At 57.2% G+C, this 18,090-nt stretch overlaps 1 protein-coding gene across 5 annotated transcripts in view; it reads left to right on the top strand.

Moving 5' to 3' along the window:
- Positions 1-938: 938 nt before the first annotated feature.
- The window catches only part of NFATC1 (nuclear factor of activated T cells 1), a 124,682-nt gene continuing 107,530 nt past the window's right edge, over positions 939-18,090 (top strand). For 3 of the 5 annotated variants that reach the window (XM_046671230.1, XM_046671232.1, XM_046671229.1), the window contains exons 1-2: positions 939-1,474; positions 15,443-16,541. In XM_046671230.1, coding sequence (XP_046527186.1) covers positions 1,348-1,474; positions 15,443-16,541 — 1,226 coding nt within the window. In that variant the 5' untranslated portion in view covers positions 939-1,347. Of the gene's footprint in view, positions 1,475-5,494; positions 5,958-15,442; positions 16,542-18,090 lie in introns of those variants that run through there. The other 2 variants (XM_046671233.1, XM_046671231.1) reach the window with 2 other exon arrangements.

Genomic DNA, 18,090 nt, shown 5'->3' with positions numbered 1-18,090 from the left:
GGGTCCCCGGGGCAGACAAGCCTTTTGCTTTTGGGTTTATTTTAAACCACATAAGGGTGTCGTGCAATAGATTTACGATTTTTATACGCCAGACATTTTAACCGCCCTCACACTCCAAGCCCGTCCACCCAAGGCCAACACGAAACTACGGTCCCGTCTTGGCAGCGGGGCTGCGCGGAGGAGCGGCAGGAGGGTTGGAAAGAGGAAAGTGTGAAGTGAAACGGCCGGCGCTGGGAGGCCGTCCCGAGCACCCGCTCTCGCTCTCAGACCAGCCCCCCAAGTCGCTTCCAAACCCCGAAGTCTCGCCTACAAAACGCCCCCGGCCCTCCCGGGGCTGCAGGGGCCGGCGGCTGGGGGCCGGGGAGGGCTGCGCCCGCCGTTCTCTTCGACCTCCGCCCGCGACCTCGTGCAACAGCCAGTCTGGGCCGCTCGCGTATTTACAGAGTAAAAATGACAATAACTCCACGTCCCGGGACTGCCATGCAATCTGTTAGTAATTTAGCGGGACGGGAATTTCCTTTCCCGGGCCTGCCAGTGGAAGCGCTTTTCCAAATTTCCACCGCGGGGGAAGCCTGCGATTTTACATAATGACTTCAGCACGCAGGGCTCTCTCGCACCCCCTCGTCTCCGGCTCCCTCCGCCCCCTCATCAAGCAGAGGGAGCCTCTCTCAGACGCCCGCGTGGACCTAGGCGTCCAGGCTGGTGGATTCGCCCCGGTGCAACCCCGCCGGCCCCCGCTGGCGGCCCGTCCCTCCCCGGTGCGCCCCGTCCCTCCCGGTGCGCCCCGTCCCTCCCCGGTGCGCCCCGCGGGCCGGGCGAGCGGCGGCTGGGCGCGGGGCGGGGCGGGGCGGGCGCTCGGCCCCGCTCCGGCTCGGGCGGGCGGGGGGGTGGGGGTGGGGGGGCGTGATGTCACGGCAGGGAGGGCGCGGGAGCGGCCGGGGGGCGGGGAGGCGGGGGAGGTGTTTTCCAGCTTTAAAAAGGCAGGAGGCAGAGCGCGGCCCTGCGTCAGAGCGAGACTTAGAGACTCCGCACTCGCCGGCACAGTCACCGCGCCGGACCGGGCGGCCGGGAGCGGGGACCGGGGCGCGGGCCACACCTCCGAGCCCCCGCCACCCTGCCACTCCGCCACCCGCTCAGGTCCCAGGGCCGCAGCCCGGCCCCGCCACGCACGCACACGCCCCTCAATGACATTTCTCCGGGGCGCGCGGCGCTGAGCCCAGGCCGGCGCGCGTTCGCCGGGGAAGAGGTCCACCTTCCCGCGGAGACCCGACCCCGGGCGGCGGCGCAGGGCACCCGCTCCTCCCGCTGCTCCCGCTCCTCCTCCTGCTCCCCGCCGCCGCCGCGTGGATGCCAAGTACCAGTTTTCCAGGCCCTTCCAAGTTTCCACTCGGTCCTCCGGCTGCAGTCTGCGGGAGCGGAGAAACTTTGAGGCCCGCGCCGCCCGCCGGCGGCAACATGAAGTCGGCGGAGGAAGGTAAGCCGGCGCGGCCGCCGCCCCCCACTGCGGCCCCCCATGCCCCCCCAGCCCTGGCGCCCCCCAGCCCCGCGCCCGTCCCGCCCGCGCGCCCCGCGGGGTCCCGGTCGGGGAGGGGCGAGCAGGCTGGGCCGGGGTCTCAGCGCCCGGAGGGGCGCGGCGTCCCCGGCGCGCGGCAGGCGCGCGGCACAGATTGAGAAGTCGTGTCCCCCTGGTGTTTCCCCAGAGCAGCCCTGATTTCGAGCGCGCCTTCTTGCCAATAGGTGTCTCCTCTTCTCCAGTGCTGAGTGCACGCACTTGGCCTTCGCTGGTGCAGCCTCTCAGTGGATCCCGGCTGTAGGAACTCGGTTCAAATGCAGGCGGTTCCGGGCCGGGCCGAGGTTAGGGCGGTCAGAACTACACAGGACACTTTGGGATGAAGTGAGGTTTCTTTGGGAAGGAAGGGTGGCCTGGTTTCTTCCCCAGCGGGGCAAGGCCACCCTGTGGCTTGGAAGACAGCGAGGAGTGGGGGTTCTGTGCCCCTCCGCGAGTTCAGTGCGTGGTGGATGCTCCCAAGCGCTGGGCTCCGCAAACCGCCTCCAGATTGCTGAGCCCGCTGGGACCGCTCCGCGTGGCGCCGTCACGCTGGTGGCTCGACCCGCAGGACTAAGTGTGACCGAATGTGCGGTCCCAACGCAGCCCCTAATTCAAGGCATTTTGCAGTCTTGCAGACGTAAGAGTTCCAACTGCAGACAATACTTCAGGGCAGTTTGAAAAGGGACCAAGTTTAAAGCTGCTTGTTGATAGCCACAAAGATGGCATAAGAGTCAGCCCTGAAGCCTGGGGATGGCGGCCCGCCGCTGACGGTGGGCTCCTACCCTCCAGCAGTGCAGTCTCAGTGCCAAGCCCTCGTCACCCCCTGCCCTTAGAAGAACCACCGCCATGACCAAAGCAGCCCAGCTCCTACCCGGGATGCTCTTGCCGGAGTCCCAGAACACCCTCGAGAAGGGGTGGCCAGCACCTTTGGGAGGGATTCCTATCAAATGCCTCGTGGAAACTGGGAGACACCTTTCCAAATGGCTTATCGGCGCTGAAGCATTTTAGTTAAATTACTTTAGGAAAGCTGGCAAACCTGCCAAAGAGCCCTCTTACATTTTATCAGGGCGGACATCCTTCTGAGGAGGCTGGAAACTGAATGCTACCATTTCCGGCTCCTTTCTGATGACTATGAGGCCCAGTGGCCTTAGAGCGCAGTTTCCAAACACTGCCCGCCTGGCGAACTTCCTTACCTTTAACAAAGAGGGGCTGAAGACCACGCTCGGGACCAGAGCAGGTTTTCAGTGTCGAGATGTCTTTTGTTATTTTCTATGTATTTTGTATCAAGGAAGGAAGATGTATTTTATCTTTCTTACATTTCACCTCAATTTAGAAAATGTTTAAATCTAAAAATCAGGTAATGTTTACCGAATAAGATTTTGCTATTAGAAAAGTTTAAAAATTTTTTTGCTGAGGTTTTGATTTTAAATCTTTGGGACAGTTATTTCAAAGTTTTCCCCATATATTTCTTATCACTGCTTTAAAAAAATGCAGGTCTTTCAAAGTTTAGGTTTCTTTATTTGAACAGTCGGTGGTCCATCCTGCAATAAAGAATCTTTTTTCTCTTACAAGAGAAAAAAACACGTGTGTGTAGAGGGTGATTTTTCCTGTTTCCTCCTTAAGAAAATGCGTTTGAAAGTGCCTCTGCTAAGAGGCGGGGCACCAGGTGGTATGGTGCCCTTCAACTAAAAGAGTGTTGATACGTTTTGTGAGGACCACAGAATTGGGCTAACCAGAAAGTAAGATCGGGTCCTTCCCACAGACAGCCGGGTGCAGAGGCAGAGTAGCTCCCTGCGGGTCGGCGCTGGCCTTGCCGAGGGCAGGGGGATAAGCTGTCCTCGTCCCGCAGGCGGGAGGAAGACATTAGTGTCCATCCGAGAATTGAGAAGCGGAATGGTAACCCAGCTCTTCCCTCCAGTTCAGTGAGCATCTGGGTGGTAGCTCATTAAGCACTGTTGTTTCTGAAGGCCCTGTGCTTGTTTTTCCACGAGGAGAATGCGGAGAAATGCAGACCTTGTAGGTAGCCACCCACCTACCCATTCAGAGGTTGCTCCACACAGAATGCCCCGGGCTCTCCAGAAGAGAACAAAGCTCGCCCTGTTCTCTCGCCACTTAACTGTGTGTTGTTTCCTAATCCCGATTAGAAATGGCCTGGCGCTGGTGCCCTGCTCTGTCACACCCAGCGCTGGAGCTCTGCGCCCCTGAGCACCACAGCCTCTGAGAGGAAGCGCCAAGCTAAACATTTCCATCAAGACAGGAGCGTCTGCTGACTTGGCAGAAAGCTCCAAACCATTTACAAGAGGAAAGGCACTGGGGGTGGGGGGGTGGGGGGGGTGGTAAGAGGAGCAGTTAACAAACCGCCACCCCATCTGGTTACCTTGGTTGGGGATCTGAACCCAGGTGGGGACCAGCTCAGCTTTAGGATGAAGCAGCCTGAATCCCCTATCCCCACAGGGCCCAGGAGCCTGGGGCACATGTGCTCCTGGAAGTGTGTGCCCACTTTCTCCGGAACAGCTGAGCAAAAAGTTTTAGTCTAAACAGATGATAAGCACTATTATTTGTGTGTAAATTTTTGCTGGGGATGAGAAGGTGGCTGAAGTTAAAAAGAAAAAACCGAAAAGAGAGAAAATGAAATGTTGCGGCTTCTCAACAGAAAACAGAACTTCCATTTGCCTGAAGGTCAGCAAAAAAGGCAAAGTAAAACAATACAACCCTCCAAAATACGTCTCAAAGTGAGAACTATTATTAGAAACGGAATCAGGCCAGAGCGAACTATAGTTTATCATTGGAGAAAGCCATCTGAAAAGGGTCCTGGCAGCGGAGCTTGCGGGGAGTGTCTCCGCAGGTTCTCTGCTTCCGGAGAAAGCAGAACCGCGGGCCGGGCCGGGGCCTGCAGGGCCGAGAGGAGGGCGGCGGGGATGAGCGGCAGACATTTGCACGCCCGCCCTCCTTTCCGCCTGGACCCCGCCCCAGGCCTGATTCTCAGCTCTGCTAAGGTCCCTCTGCCACCATTCTCCTGCCAGTGCAGATGCTGGCTTACATGGTGCCAAGGCCTGGGGAAAGTTAGAACACAGCTGGGAGCGGGGGTAAAGGGAAGGAAACGCGCTCACAAGGCCTCGATTTTACAGTTTGCTGTGCATGCTGCTCGGCGCGCGGGCCGTGGGTGGAGACCCCGCGCTCCTCATGCGCGCGCTCAACCTGAGCAGCTTCGGTTACTCGTGGACGCACAGGAGTGTGCACGTGTGTTTTAGGAAGTTGGGGGACTAAGTGAACGTTGTCAGGAAAAAGCGAGGGCTGCCGCTTAGGCCCGGCCTGTAAGTAAGACGCCGGAGGCAGCAAGGGCCGTGCCCCCGCCGGCCGGTCTGGAGCAGCCGCGGCTTCACGGTGCGCTGGGGGCGCGCTCCCACCCCGTGGAAAACCGCCGCGTTCCTGCCACTTTCGGGGACGTCTTTAGCTTTGGGGGCGGAAAGAGGCCTCCCCTGTGTCGCTGCTCTTCCGCAGCAGGAAGCCCGGCTCTCGGTGGACGCCTCCTCCGGGCTCAGGCTCGGGGCCTCCTGCAGGACGTGCACGTTGTCGACTCGGTCAGCGTCCGAGTCGGGCTGAGCTCTGACTCCTAGGAGGAGGCCCGTCGGCTTGAACGCTTTAAAAAAACTTTTAGACAAAGTCACTTGGCTCGCATGCAGCGTGCGCCATCTCTTCGGGAATCGGTACTGATCTCTGCGCGCGGTCCCCGTGCACCCCCGCCCCGGAGTCGGCGAGCGCGGCTGCAGGCGGGGGTCCCGCGCGCAGCGCTCGGACCCAGGACACCCGGGGTCTCGCTCGCGGGTGGAGGCGGGGACACGCGTGAGCGGCGTGCGCCCGGGCTCGCGGGGAGTTTATTTAAAACTCGGAACCGGCGGCCGGAGCGGCTTGTTTATGTCAACCCGGAAACGGCGGGGGAGGGGCGGGAGGGGCGGGGGAGGGGCGCGGGCCGGAGTCACGTTACCGAGGGCGCGCGGCGCGGGCGCAGCAGCCGGGCGGCGACCACAGGTGCCCGCGGCCGGGGCCCGACCTGGACCCCGGACCCGGACCCGGACCCAGGCCCCCAACCCCGGACCCAGGCCCAGACCCCGATCACTGACCCCGGACCCCGACCCTGGATCCCAGCTTCGGACCCCAGACCCCGACCTCCGACCCCGGACCCCGATCCCACTTCTGACTCCAACTTGGCCCAGACCCCGACTCCCCACCCCGGACCCCGACCCCTGATCGCGGACTCCGACTCCGACTCCCGACCCCGGAACCTGACCCCGACCCGGCCCGGCCCCCGCGGGTCCCGACATGACAGGGCTGGAGGCGGACCCGGAGTTTGACTTTGATTTCCTCTTCGAGTTTAACCAGAGCGACGAGGGCGCCGTGGCCGCCCCAGGTGGGTCTTCGCGGGCCGGGGAGGGGGCCCGGGTGCAGGACCGGGGGTGCAGTGGTCGGGGCTGCAGAACCCCGGGGGTGCAGGGCCGGTGGGCTCAGGAGCGGGGCTGCAGAGCCCCGGGGCTGCAGGATCGGAGTCGGGAGGAGCCAGCCTGGGGGGCGCACCTGGGGCCCGCGCCGCCCCTCCCCGCTCCTCATCCTGGCTCTCCCCCTGCACCCCTCCCCCGCGCCGCCCAGGTCAGAGGCCGCGCCCCCCCCCCCCCCCCCCCCCGCCCCAGCGTCCTGCGCCCGGGGCCACGAAGGCGTCGGGAAACAGGTCAAGTGTTGGCGAGTTGGGGGTGTGTGGGGAGGCCCCCTGTGAGGCCGGCTCGGGGGTCGGCGGTCGGGTGTGCTGAACGGTGCCGCAGCCTGGACTTCTGGCGTCAGAGAGCAACGGGTCTCCTGCCTGTGGCTCACACTTGGGTTGGGTCTTCGGAGCAATCTCGCTGGAGGGGCGCCTCCTCCAGGGCGGCCAGTGTGCCGCTCAGGCCGTGACACGCGTGTTCAAGTCCCCGGACTTGGACTCTGCCGCCCAGGACAGGTGGCGAGCGGCCATTGCCAGGGGGCACGGGGCCTGGAGCCCCTCCCAGGACAGGCGTTTAAATGAACTAGCTAGTAGCTCTGCGCCCAGCCACCGTGGTGGGGAGCTTTTCCTTTCTTTCATTTTCTCTTCTCTGAAAAAATAAAGGTTCCAGTTAAACAAATAACACATGAGGGAACCCTCCCGCCCCCAGAGTGGATGCTCTCGAATAAGAATGCCACCTATTGAGTGATCACAACCGGCTTCTGCTGGGAGACTCAGTCTGTGCCCAGTGGAGGACACCCAGGAGCCGCCTCCGGCAGCCTGGCCCTGCGCCACCTGTCTCTTCCGTCCCCCTCCGGCCTCCTTTCTGTGGCTGTCTTCAGGATATCTCTGTCCCTGCCCACGTGGCCGTGCAGCGAGGGAGCAGCTCACAGCACACTTGGCAGGACAGGCGCGTCTCTGCAATGATTGTATAATAGTTTCCATATCGTTCACCGCCCCTCTTTGAAAAACTATAACCTCCTGTTCATTTTTAAAAAATAAATGTTCCATCCAGCCCTGGGCTGCCTCATCTTCCTTACCTGCCCTCTCCGAATGTCCTCCTTGTCCGTCTTCTGCGGCCGTGGGCTCCAGGCCTCTGGGCTCATTGGAGCCAAGGCCTGTGAGGGTGGGGGACGGGGGTCAGTTCCTAAGAGATTTGGGACTGGAAGTGGAGAGACCGGCCCCTGAGCCCTTCTTGGCTTGCTTGCTTTGGGTCTGGCTGCCTGTGGGACTGAAGACCTTCTCCTCAGGGTTCCACCCCTTTTCAGTCCGTTTAGCATATATCCTTCACAAGAGGCATGGGGTGGGAGTGTGGGCTGCACGCCTGACCTCTTTATGGTGTGAAAGATCATCTCAGGCAAGGACTTCTGGGCCATCTTGGGTTTTGGGACACATCCTGTGTCCTCAGGGATGCGGCCACTGTGGAATGCCGGCTTGACAGCTCGTTTCTTTTTGGTGCTGAGTAATATTCCGTTGTCTGGTTGGACACAGTTTATTTATCCACTCACCTACAGAAGGACATTTTGGTTGCTTCCAAGTTTTGGTGATTATGCATATAGTCCTTTTTTCTTGTTCTTATTACATGACATTGTAGTTTTTGATTATTAATTATTATATTGTTATATGAAATTGTTACGTTAAGTTCTCCAGCTCTTAATGGGTGATAGAAACGGCTTCACATTGTTTCTGGAATAAGCCTAGATATAAATAAATGAATGAATGACTAATACTGAGATCGATTGTTAGGCAAAGGCAGCACAGAGCTTTGTAGATTATACTGAACACAGAAGTGGGCACTTTCTCAAAAGGACACGGCCAGCCCTGACCACTGGCGGCAGTGGTCGCTCATCTGTCAAGATTCCTTCTCAGTTGAGAGCAGCGTCCCCCGACATCCTGGGGGTCAGTGGATGCATTAGCCCTGTGCCCGTGCGGTCGCTTGCCACCTCGTGCTCTCGTTGGGCGTGTGGCACCCACAGGGTTCCTTACCCAGCACTTCGAAGGAGCAGCCGGGTGTGGAGTTCTTTATTTCCAGAGTGCTCAACAGGTGAAATAGACAGTCCAGTCACCGTTTGTTGGGAAAAAGAAGAGAGAATTTAAAAAATAAGTTGCCATGGGCTGCGCAAGAGTGTTGTTTGCACTCCCAGGGCCTCTTCATCTTCCTGTCTCCACCCGGCTCCAGTGCCCCTGGGGAGAAGGCTGGGCGGTGGGCTTCCTTCTCTGGAGAGGAGGGCAGCGGGGAGAAGGCCTCCTGTTCCTTTCTGGTCTCAGGAAGTAGCTGCTTTGCTGTCAGCTGGGAGGCGGGCGTGGCCCTGCTTCCCGCCAGCCCGGGGCTCCTGTTTTCTCAGTAATTTCGGCCAGCCCCATGGCTGCTGCCAGGACTGTCGCCCTGGCAACTCCACAGGAAATTGGCCAGGCCTTTGGGTCTCGGGCCCGAGCCTCCCCAGCAGTTTGGCCACCTTGCTGCCTCGATGCAGGCAGGTCTGCCTACTCACCGTCACGTGCATCACTGGTGGCATTTCAGAGTTCACGTGGGAAAGGGGACATCTTTTGCCAAAATGAAGATTGGGAGGAATTTTTATTCTCAAGTCCCTTCTCAGCGATGGCAATGGTTTTGGTGAAGAGACCCTGGGAGGCCCCTGTGTGTGGCGGGCTGGGCCTGTTCTGCTCTGTAAACGCCGCCTCCTGAGCAGGGAGCTCAGGGGAGTGCTAGACACGGGCACGCCATGTCATCTGTGACCTTCGACATTTTAGGACATGCATCCATATTTTTGCCACGAGCAGCCCCACCATCCTCAGTGTGTCTGGCCCACGGTTCCAGAGGTGGTTCCGTCAAGGATGGGTATTTGTATGAGCGGATATTTTAATACTATAGCATGTTGTCAAGGAAGGCCATGGCAAGTAGCCAACGACTTGGGTGTTTTTAGTTCCCTAAGAACAGAGAACGAGAGCTGAAGATGGAGATGACCAGATGTGTCTGACCTGGGGCTAGCTCGTCCCTCTGCGAGGAACCATGTGCTGGGGGCGGCTGGAGTGAGGGCCTCCGAAAGGCTGGGTGTGTTATTTACAGAAGGTTCGGCAATGTGTGTGCCGCTGTCACAGGCCTTCTGTTTGCCTCTAAATCCTTCTCCCTGGCACGTTGTCGAGCCGACTGGCCCGCTGAAGCTGTCTCTGTCTGTCATCCTCGGGGCCTGCCTGTCCCTGCCGCCCTTGGGAGTGCCTCCCAGAGAGCTCGGGGAGCAGCGCCCAACAGTGAGGGCTGGCCACTGAGCGTTTTTGGGGTTTGTTGTGTTTTGTTTCCACCATCTGCAAAATTACCATCTCGCCGTGTGGGTAGCTGCCCCCCGGCCCTGTGGAGACTCTGGGCAGCGTCGCGAGGCTGAGACCTGTGCTGTCAGGCTTGTTCCTGTTCTATTTCTAGCTTCACGTCCTGCGGTTCAACCCCAGCCACTGCTGAAGGGGATGTTCCTAAAATGAAGAATGAGAGTCGTGACGGGCCATCTCAGAGTTTGTGAAAGAGGGGAGGACCGGTGGTGAGCAGTGTGAGGTCTGCCCCCTGGGACTGCTGGCATCAGCAGGGAGTGGTCTCAGTGGTCCCAATATGCTGTTGGCCTTAATAGAAAGGACGTGGGTAAACTTTTTTGTGGTTGTTCAGAAATAATAAAGTTGTATGGCTCTGAAAAAGACCATTTCTCAGAATGAGACGAAATATGTCTGACAGCTCTGGCTTGTTGAGTTTGCTGAGGACTGACTTCGCAATGGGCGCTGGACCAGCCTGGGAGCTGCATACCTCCTCTGCTGGCTGCCGGGTACCCGCCTGCTGCCTACGCTGGTGTCTGTCTGTGCGCCCCGGAGTGCCTGGCACAGTGCTCTGACTGGGATGGGGGACAGAGACCGGAGAATCAGAAGAGTAACGGGAGGGCAGTTCATGTCTCCAGAGGATGAGCCACACTGTTATTACTTTTTATTATATTAAGCCATTTTGAATAAGCTCTCCATGATATTTGCTTAAACTCGTGCTGTTGCTTTTGCACTCACCTGCACTGTAATTTCGTGGGTTCTCCTTGGCAAGCAGCCAGGTTCCCAAGGCACAGCAGAAAGTGACTCGAATGGGTGTCAGCTCTTTAGTGCCTCCTGCCATGGCGCGAATCAGCCTGACCGTCTCAGGATTTTTAAGAAAGTTACTGGAAATATTTTCATTTCATGTAAATGTAATCCCTTTGAATAGTTAAATAATTCAGATTTGCGTATGATTTAGGTGGGTAATAAAATTGGAGGGGAGGGGAGAGAGGCCCCGACAGGCGAGAGAGCGGGGCCCAGGGCTGTGGGGCAAGCTGGGACCTCTCCCCGTGTGTGTCTTGTTCTGAAACGGAGAGCTTTGTTGTCAGATCTCTGGTTGAGCGTTCATAATGAAGTTTCATTTTGTAATTTGTTTAATTAAGGTAAATTCATGGTTAGGTGTGTCCTTTTTTGTTTTTTAATAAAGGCTTTATGTTTTTTCTTTTCTGATTGGATCGTGATTATTGACGGACTTTGGTTTAAATCAAGGCCCCTCTTAGAATGTTCTGGAAGTCAGGGACCCCAGTCTCCTCTGCGGGGCCCAGTGGGGAGGGCGCTTCCCTGGATTCCCCTCCCAGTGCCCTGTGCAGCGGGGGCCTCAGGCTCTGGGGACCAGGAAACCGGCGCTGAGTCCCCTGGGCAGGGGTGGGGAGGCCCCAAGACTTGCCCTGCCGATAGCCAGGATTTTTTTTAATTGTTGGAATTACCTTCCTCCCAAGAATGGTTGGCAGTTCAACCATGGGATCACCTATATCTCTTAAAGTAAATTATAGACAGTGTTCTCTTTAAGATTTTATTTTTCCTTTTTCTCCCCAAAGCCCCCGGTACATAGTTGTGTGTTTTTAGTTGTGGGTCCTTCTAGTTGTGGCATGTGGGACGCCGCTTCAGCGTGGCATGATGAGCGGTGCCATGTCTGCGCCCAGGATCCGAACTGGAGAAACCCTGGGCCGCCGAAGCGGAGTGCACAAACTTAACCGCTGGGCCACGGGGCCGGCCCCGACAGTATTCTTTTAACTGGGGCGGGAGGTATAGGATCTGTCCATTGAGCCTCCTCAGTCCTGAGGCCTGAGGGGGTGCTGGGAGCCAGGCGGCCTGGAGGGCCCACCTCCAGCGGCATCTCAGACTCCTGGTCCTCCCCCTCTTCATCTTCGTCCTCCCTGTCCTTACGCCGGAAGGATTAGGCAGTGCAGTGAGCGTGGGCTCCGTGATACCCATTTTGTGTTTATGATGGTGCTCAGCGTTTCCCATGCGCTGCAGGCCTGGTGCGTTGTCTTCTAGATTGATCACTTTCTTTAAAATGAAAATTCATTCTTGGTTGGCTGCTGGACCTTCTGTAGGCTTCACACGGGTAGGAGAGCTCCGGCAAGCAGCGGCTGCAGTAAGTGTGGCTGTGACTGCATGAGGACACCCCCCCCGCCCCAAGGCCGGGAGGGGCCTGGAGGGGCCTCTTCTTTCTGGAGGGTCTGGAGCGTTGTCCCCGCCATTGGGACCCCGACACTTTGAGGACAGAATGTCAAGAAGGCGCCGATTCTCAGGGAACAGAGTTTGACCTGCGCAGGCCCCGCTCGCTTGCAGCTGCTGCCTGGAGACACCGGCTGAGAAGCCAGGCCCCCCTTGCCTGTGGCCCGGCTTTTCTGGGGCTCCACCCTGAAAGCCGGCCAGAGGGGAGCAGAGACCACAGAAGAAGTGGCACCTCGCTTCTTTCTTAGTAAGCCCAGGAAAGCGTGTGTCCGGACTAGAAAAAGGCCAGCCGAGTTCGCTGTGGGGGATCAGCCATGCAGTGTGACCGTGGCGCTGGCAGGGGTGGCCCCCAGGCGTGTTGGGCAGCAGACAGGGACAGGTGGGGAGCCAGAGGGGGCATCTGAAGACCCAGACTCATTGGGGAGGAGCCGAGACAGTGGAAACGGCTGTGGGGCCGATGTCAATGGTTGTCGCAGAAACTGCCTAAAGAAAGGAACATTTCAGACGGGTCAGCAGGGTCTGGAGACCAGGAGGCAGCCATCGCGGTCAGCAGTGAAACCAAATGTCAGGGATGGAGGGAGCAGACATCCCTTTGACTTCTACATACTTAATTTTGGAGTATGTCAAACACAACAGAGCTATTTCTTGAAGTTTGATTACTAAAATTCCTGTCCTGTAAATGTATGATAGGATTTTAACTCACTTTATCAATACTCTACTTACTGATCCTTCACTCATCCTCCTCGTCATCCTCATGCATCGATAGGTGAGGCTCCCATAGCCATGCCTCCCACCCCACTTTTGGTTCGGCTGGTTGGCATCTCACTTCTCACCTGGAGTCACACAGTTACTGGACGCCTGTGGGGCTCGGGGACACAGATTTTCTTTTTTCTAACCCACAGTTCTGGTTACAAAGGTTTGGGAAGTGTTGGCCAGCCGTGGAGGGGAGGACCTCTGAATGGGGATGTATGTGGACGTGTGTGTGACTTACATGTGCATGTGTATAATAGTCTACGAATGCGTATGTGGCTAGAAGACACGTTGTTGCCAAGGTGTATCTGTAGACATCTTTTGGAAGAAATACGGAGTAGCATTTAATCTCTGAGGGGATACTGATTCTGCGTTCATGCCGCCACCACCCCCTAATTTCCGGCGGACCCTCACAGAGGAGGCAAGTCTCCTGTTTAAAGTGACGCTCAGTCCCGTTGTGTCCCTCAGGCCCCTTGCCTTCCTTCTCCGAGAGTCTCCACCCCCGGGTTTTCCTGCCCCTCACTGCCCGGGTTCCTCTGGCCAGCGTCGTGTGCAGCCGCTTTCTGTAGCGCTGTGTCGTGGCCTGGGCCTGGCGTGTGCACACCCAGAGCTGAAGGTGGTGATGTCCATACTTGTCCTGAGAGGTCGTTGCAGTGCATAGGGCAGAGTTCTCCTGGTGGCCTCAGCAACCTGCAGCCCCTATGTGCCTCCTTCTCCTGAGGAACGTTGGCCTTTTCCTCTTGGAAGTGCCTTTCCACCGTCATTAACTTCTGGTTTGATTTTTACAAAGATCGTAACCTAATTTTTGGCATTTGGTGATGGTTTTTGTGTTAAGAGTGTGAGTGAGCATGTGAGGCTGTTGGTGGGAGACAGACACAGTGAGCATCAGTAAGCATGGCTGTGCTGTCCCAGGACTGGCACAAGTTGGGCAGGTGGCGGGAGGCCTGGTGGGTGCTGCTCCTCACCTCACTTCCCTGAGGAAGTGGAGGCCTGGTCCTTTCTTCACGTTGTGTGCCCTGTGTCCCTCTAGCTCTCTGGGGTGTGTGGGAACCTGCTGGGCAGAGGAGACCTGGAGATGGTGAGGACCAGAGGTTTCCAGGGACGATTGTGTCCGTGGACCCGCATTAGCTTGATCTGGCCCTGGTACACCCCACCCTGAGCTGGAGCCCTTCCTGCCGCTCGGAGCTCCTGATCCCCTCAGCTGCAGTTTTGGTTTCTCTTGCTTGTCATGGCTCTGTCTCCCCCGAGGGCTTTTTGGAATCTGCACCGATTTTGAGCATCTGGAACACTGATGCTCTCTTTGAAAGGCAGCCCGACTCCCCGGGCTGAGGAGGGTGGGGGCCAATGTCCTCTCCCCAGGCTACCTGTGAGGGGCCTGCGCCCACCTGCACAGAGAAGGGCCATTTTGGGAATAGTGCGCAGCATTTAATATCAGGAGGATTTGGAGAGATAAGAGCAAGAACTTATTGATGGTAAGGACTGTGAGAGACGGGTCTACCAGAGAGGGTGGTCAGATGGCTGCTCTGGAAACTCATAATGGAGGTGATTCTCACCCAGTTGGAGTGCTAGACCGATTTCTTAGTAATCGGGGTGGGGTTTGAACCCAGGACATTGAGGCTCTCAATTTTCTGGGGTTCATCCATGTGGGTTTCTGCACCACAGCACAGCAGAAGGGCAGCACTGTCACTGAATAAGTATCTGCAAGCCAGTGTGCTTAACCCAGGAGAGGGGTGTCGAATTTCTGTGTGAGTGCTTCCATTATTTAGAGACCTTGGAATACTCACCTCTAGGCATACAGTAATGAGGTACCAAGATGTTATAAAAAGCCATTTCAAATCAGAAATCCAGAAGTGTAGCTTTCCTGTTAAAAATTACTAATTACACTAGTAATGATTTTTTAAAAATATTTTATTGAGGTTATAATGAACATATAATGATTCTTAAATCTAGCTTGGCATCAACATCATTTGCTTGGGTTTTTCTTCTGTTTTGTTTTTTTTAGAGAGATTCCTAGGTCATGAGCCACTGTCAAAATTTACATGAGAGAGACTCCAGAATGTGTGTTTTCATCCGATCTTTGAAGTGTGTTCCTTGTAACTGGTGATTAGGGCACCTCAACAGTGATTAGCCTATTGAAGTCTCTTTAAACGTCTAGGTCCCTGTATCTAAAACCCATCCCACCCGTCTACCTACTCACTCATCCATCCACCCATCCATCTACACACTCACTCATCCACTCACCTATCCGCCCACTCACCCATCTATCCATCCATACACTCATCCGTCCACCCACACATCCACCCACTCATCTATCCATCCATTCACCCACTCACCAACTCACCCATCCATCCATCCACACACTCACCCACCCATCCATTCATCTACCCACCATCCATTTATCTACCCATCCACCCATTTATCCATCCATCCATCTATCCATTCATCCATCCACCCACACATCCACCCACTCACCATCCATCCATCCATCCATCCATACATCCATGCATCTATTAAACAAAGTGAGCACCTTCTATGTGTCAGGCACAGTCCTAGGCTCTGAAGACAGCAGTGAACCAAAGTAGACTAAGGCAGGCAAAGGTTCCTGTCCTCATGGAACTTAGTCTCTACTGGTGAAAGTGATGATGGACAAGGTGGTAAGAGTTAAGGAGAGAAAAATGAAGTGGGGAAGTGTGACATAGTGTTGGGTTGGGAGATTGGGATTTTGAAAGGGTGGCTGGGGGAGGCCATTTTTGAATAGAGTAGAAGAAAGTACTGGCCCAGCAGCGTGGCTCTCCGAGGGCAGGACGTTTGGGGCATTGGGGAGCCAGCGGGGAAGCCCTAGGGAGGTGCATGCCTGAGTGAGAGGCTCAGTAGGGCTGCTGTGCTGGCGTGGAGGGAAGGGAAGGGAAGGGCTGGGAGGGGTCACAGGGACTTTGGTGGCCAGGACAGGGCTCTTGCTCTGAGCTGTCGGAGTGGCATGAGCTGAGCATCGTTTCAGAGGCCCGCTCCCTGGAGCTGTCCAGAGACAATGGTCCCAGATCCTGGGTTCACTAAGCTCGTGTTTGTATTTTGATGACCTGCTCCTCATGCCATCTTCTCTCTTTTTTCCCTTCTAGAGCACTATAGTTATGCGTCCTCCAGTATTGGTTCTGGTCTGCCCCTCTCCACGGCACACCCCTCGCTGCCAGCCCCATGCCATGACCTGCAGACGGTGGCCCCGGGCATCTCAGCTGTGGCGTCAGCAAGTCACCCCTCGGGGTACGGAGGGGCTGTGGACAGTGGGCCCTCGGGCTACTTTCTCTCTTCCAGCAATGTCCGGCCCAACGGAGCCCCTGCCCTGGAGAGCCCTCGCATCGAGATCACCTCGTACCTTGGGCTTCACCACAATAACAACCAGTTTTTCCACGACGTGGAGGTGGAAGACGTCGTCCCCAACTCCAAACGGTCTCCTTCCACGGCCACCTTGAATCTGCCCAACCTAGAGGCCTACCGAGACCCCTCGTGCCTGAGCCCGGCCAGCAGCCTGTCGTCCCGCAGCTGCAACTCCGAGGCCTCGTCCTACGAGTCCAACTACTCGTACCCATATGCGTCCCCACAGACGTCCCCCTGGCAGTCTCCTTGCGTGTCCCCCAAGACCACAGACCCCGAGGAGGGCTACCCCCGAGGCCTGGGGGCCTGTAGCCTGCTCAGCTCCCCTCGACATTCACCCTCCACCTCGCCCCGTGCGAGTGTCACCGAGGAGAGCTGGCTGGGGGCCCGTACGTCCAGGCCCTCGTCGCCCTGCAACAAGAGGAAGTACGGCCTCAACGGCCGGCAGCTCTCCTGCTCCCCCCACCACTCGCCCACGCCGTCCCCACACAGCTCGCCGAGGGTCAGCGTCACAGATGACACGTGGCTGGGCAACAGCACGCAGTACACCAGCTCAGCCATCGTGGCCGCCATCAACGCGCTGAGCACTGACAGCAGCCTGGACCTGGGCGACGGCGTTCCCGTCAAGACCCGCAAGACTGCCCTGGACCACTCTCCCTCGGTGGCGCTCAAGGTGGAGCCGGCTGGCGAGGACCTGGGGACCACGCCGCCCACGTCTGACTTCCTGCCCGAAGAGTTCTCCTCCTTCCAGCACATCCGGAAGGGCGCCTTCTGCGACCAGTACCTGTCAGTGCCACAGCACCCGTACCAGTGGGCCAGGCCCCGGTCCCCGACGTCCTACACCAGGTGAGTGGGTGACAGGGGCGTGCAGAGTCCGCTAGCCAGGCTCCGGCAGCAGAATTGAGTTCTCACGGCCTGGAGGCCGAGGGTCAAGATGAGGTGCTGGAGGGGCTGGCTCCCTCAGAGGCTCTAAGGGTGAATGTGCCCGCCCTCTCCAGCTTCGAGGGGTTGCTGCAAATCCTTGGTGTCCTTGGCTGTAGAGTGCCACCCCGTCTCTGCCTTCACTGTCACGTGGTGTGCTCCCTGCGTGTGTCTGTCCAAATTTCCCATTTTATAAGGACACGCTCATCTTGGATGAGGACCACCCTGAGACCTCATCTTCACTAATTCCCTCTTTAATGAAAGGCCCCTTCTCCAAATTAAGTCACAGTCTGAGGTGCTGGGGTTTGGGCTTCTGCGTCTGGATTCTGGGGGCCCACAAGTCAGCCAGTAATGAGGGTTACAGACCGGGGCGCTCAGTTTTTGTTCTGTTCTTTTGTAAAGCCGAGCGATCCCTCCCGTCTCTGCCTCTCCTCCTCTGCTCACCACTTCCTCTGTCCCGCCTAATTGCTGTCACCACGAGGGTGCAGATGGGGCCTCTGCTCGGCAATTCCCCAGAGCCGCGAACGCCGCTCCCCGAAGCAGCCCTGCCGAGGGTTTGGAGAACAACATGCTGCTCCTCCCAGGGGACCAGCGCCCGCTCCCTGGCAGTCTGGTGACAGAGAGTCGAGCCCGTTCCAAGCTCCACGTCTTGGGTTGTTGATTTTTCTTTTTCATGGTGAGCGGGGCTGCTGGCGCTCCGTTGGGTCCACTTACTCAGCCCGGTGTTTTTATTTTTAACTAAACAGCTTTCCCAACAGGTGGGCCACTAATGACCCCTGGCAGAGTGCTTTCTGCTCCAGGATTTTTATCAGGCGTGAACGTCCGCCTGTGCCTATCCCCGTCTGACGCCGGCTGCACGCCCCACCAGGAGGAGGCCTGGGCGCCCTGCACACACGCTCCTGCTTGTAGTTTCTGTGTGTGGTTTTGGGTATTCGAGGCTCGTGTTTGGTTTTTCCTGTTCCCTTTTCTGTCGAGGGCATTCTGAAGCGAGATCGGGGAGTAGGACCTGGTTTCCAGCGATGTGATGCCCCGAGGCAAGGACAGAGAGGCAGTCGGGTGATTGGGTGTAGAGTCTGCTCTGCTCTCTCGGAGCCTCTTTCCCCACAACTGAAGCTCATGTGGTTAGTCAGGGCCGCGTGTGGATGGTTTAGTTCTGGGCTCTGAATGAACCCAGCTCAACCTTTCTGAAAGTTTGTGGCGAAGAAACAAGATGAGAGTTGACAATTTTTAAAGCAATCGGGTCGTGCGTCCCACGTTTCTACGGGCGTGGTGTTTGGGATGGGGGTCAGTTCAGACTTAGAGAGAAAGCGAGAATGACCACCATTTGTCCTTGACTTGCATTAGGCTGCATCCACATTTCTACCCCCAACTCTACTTTCCATGCTTTGAAGTTTAAAAAACTGGTGTATTCAAAACATCATCAGAAAAATGTATCGCAGAACCTGGATTCAATTCCTAAACATGGGAATTTAAA

This window comes from Equus quagga, chromosome 9, assembly GCF_021613505.1.
Source record: "Equus quagga isolate Etosha38 chromosome 9, UCLA_HA_Equagga_1.0, whole genome shotgun sequence".
Lineage (NCBI taxonomy): Eukaryota > Metazoa > Chordata > Mammalia > Perissodactyla > Equidae > Equus > Equus quagga.
The sequence above is the reverse complement of the archived record's forward strand: the minus strand, read 5'-3'. Positions and strand labels throughout refer to the sequence as shown.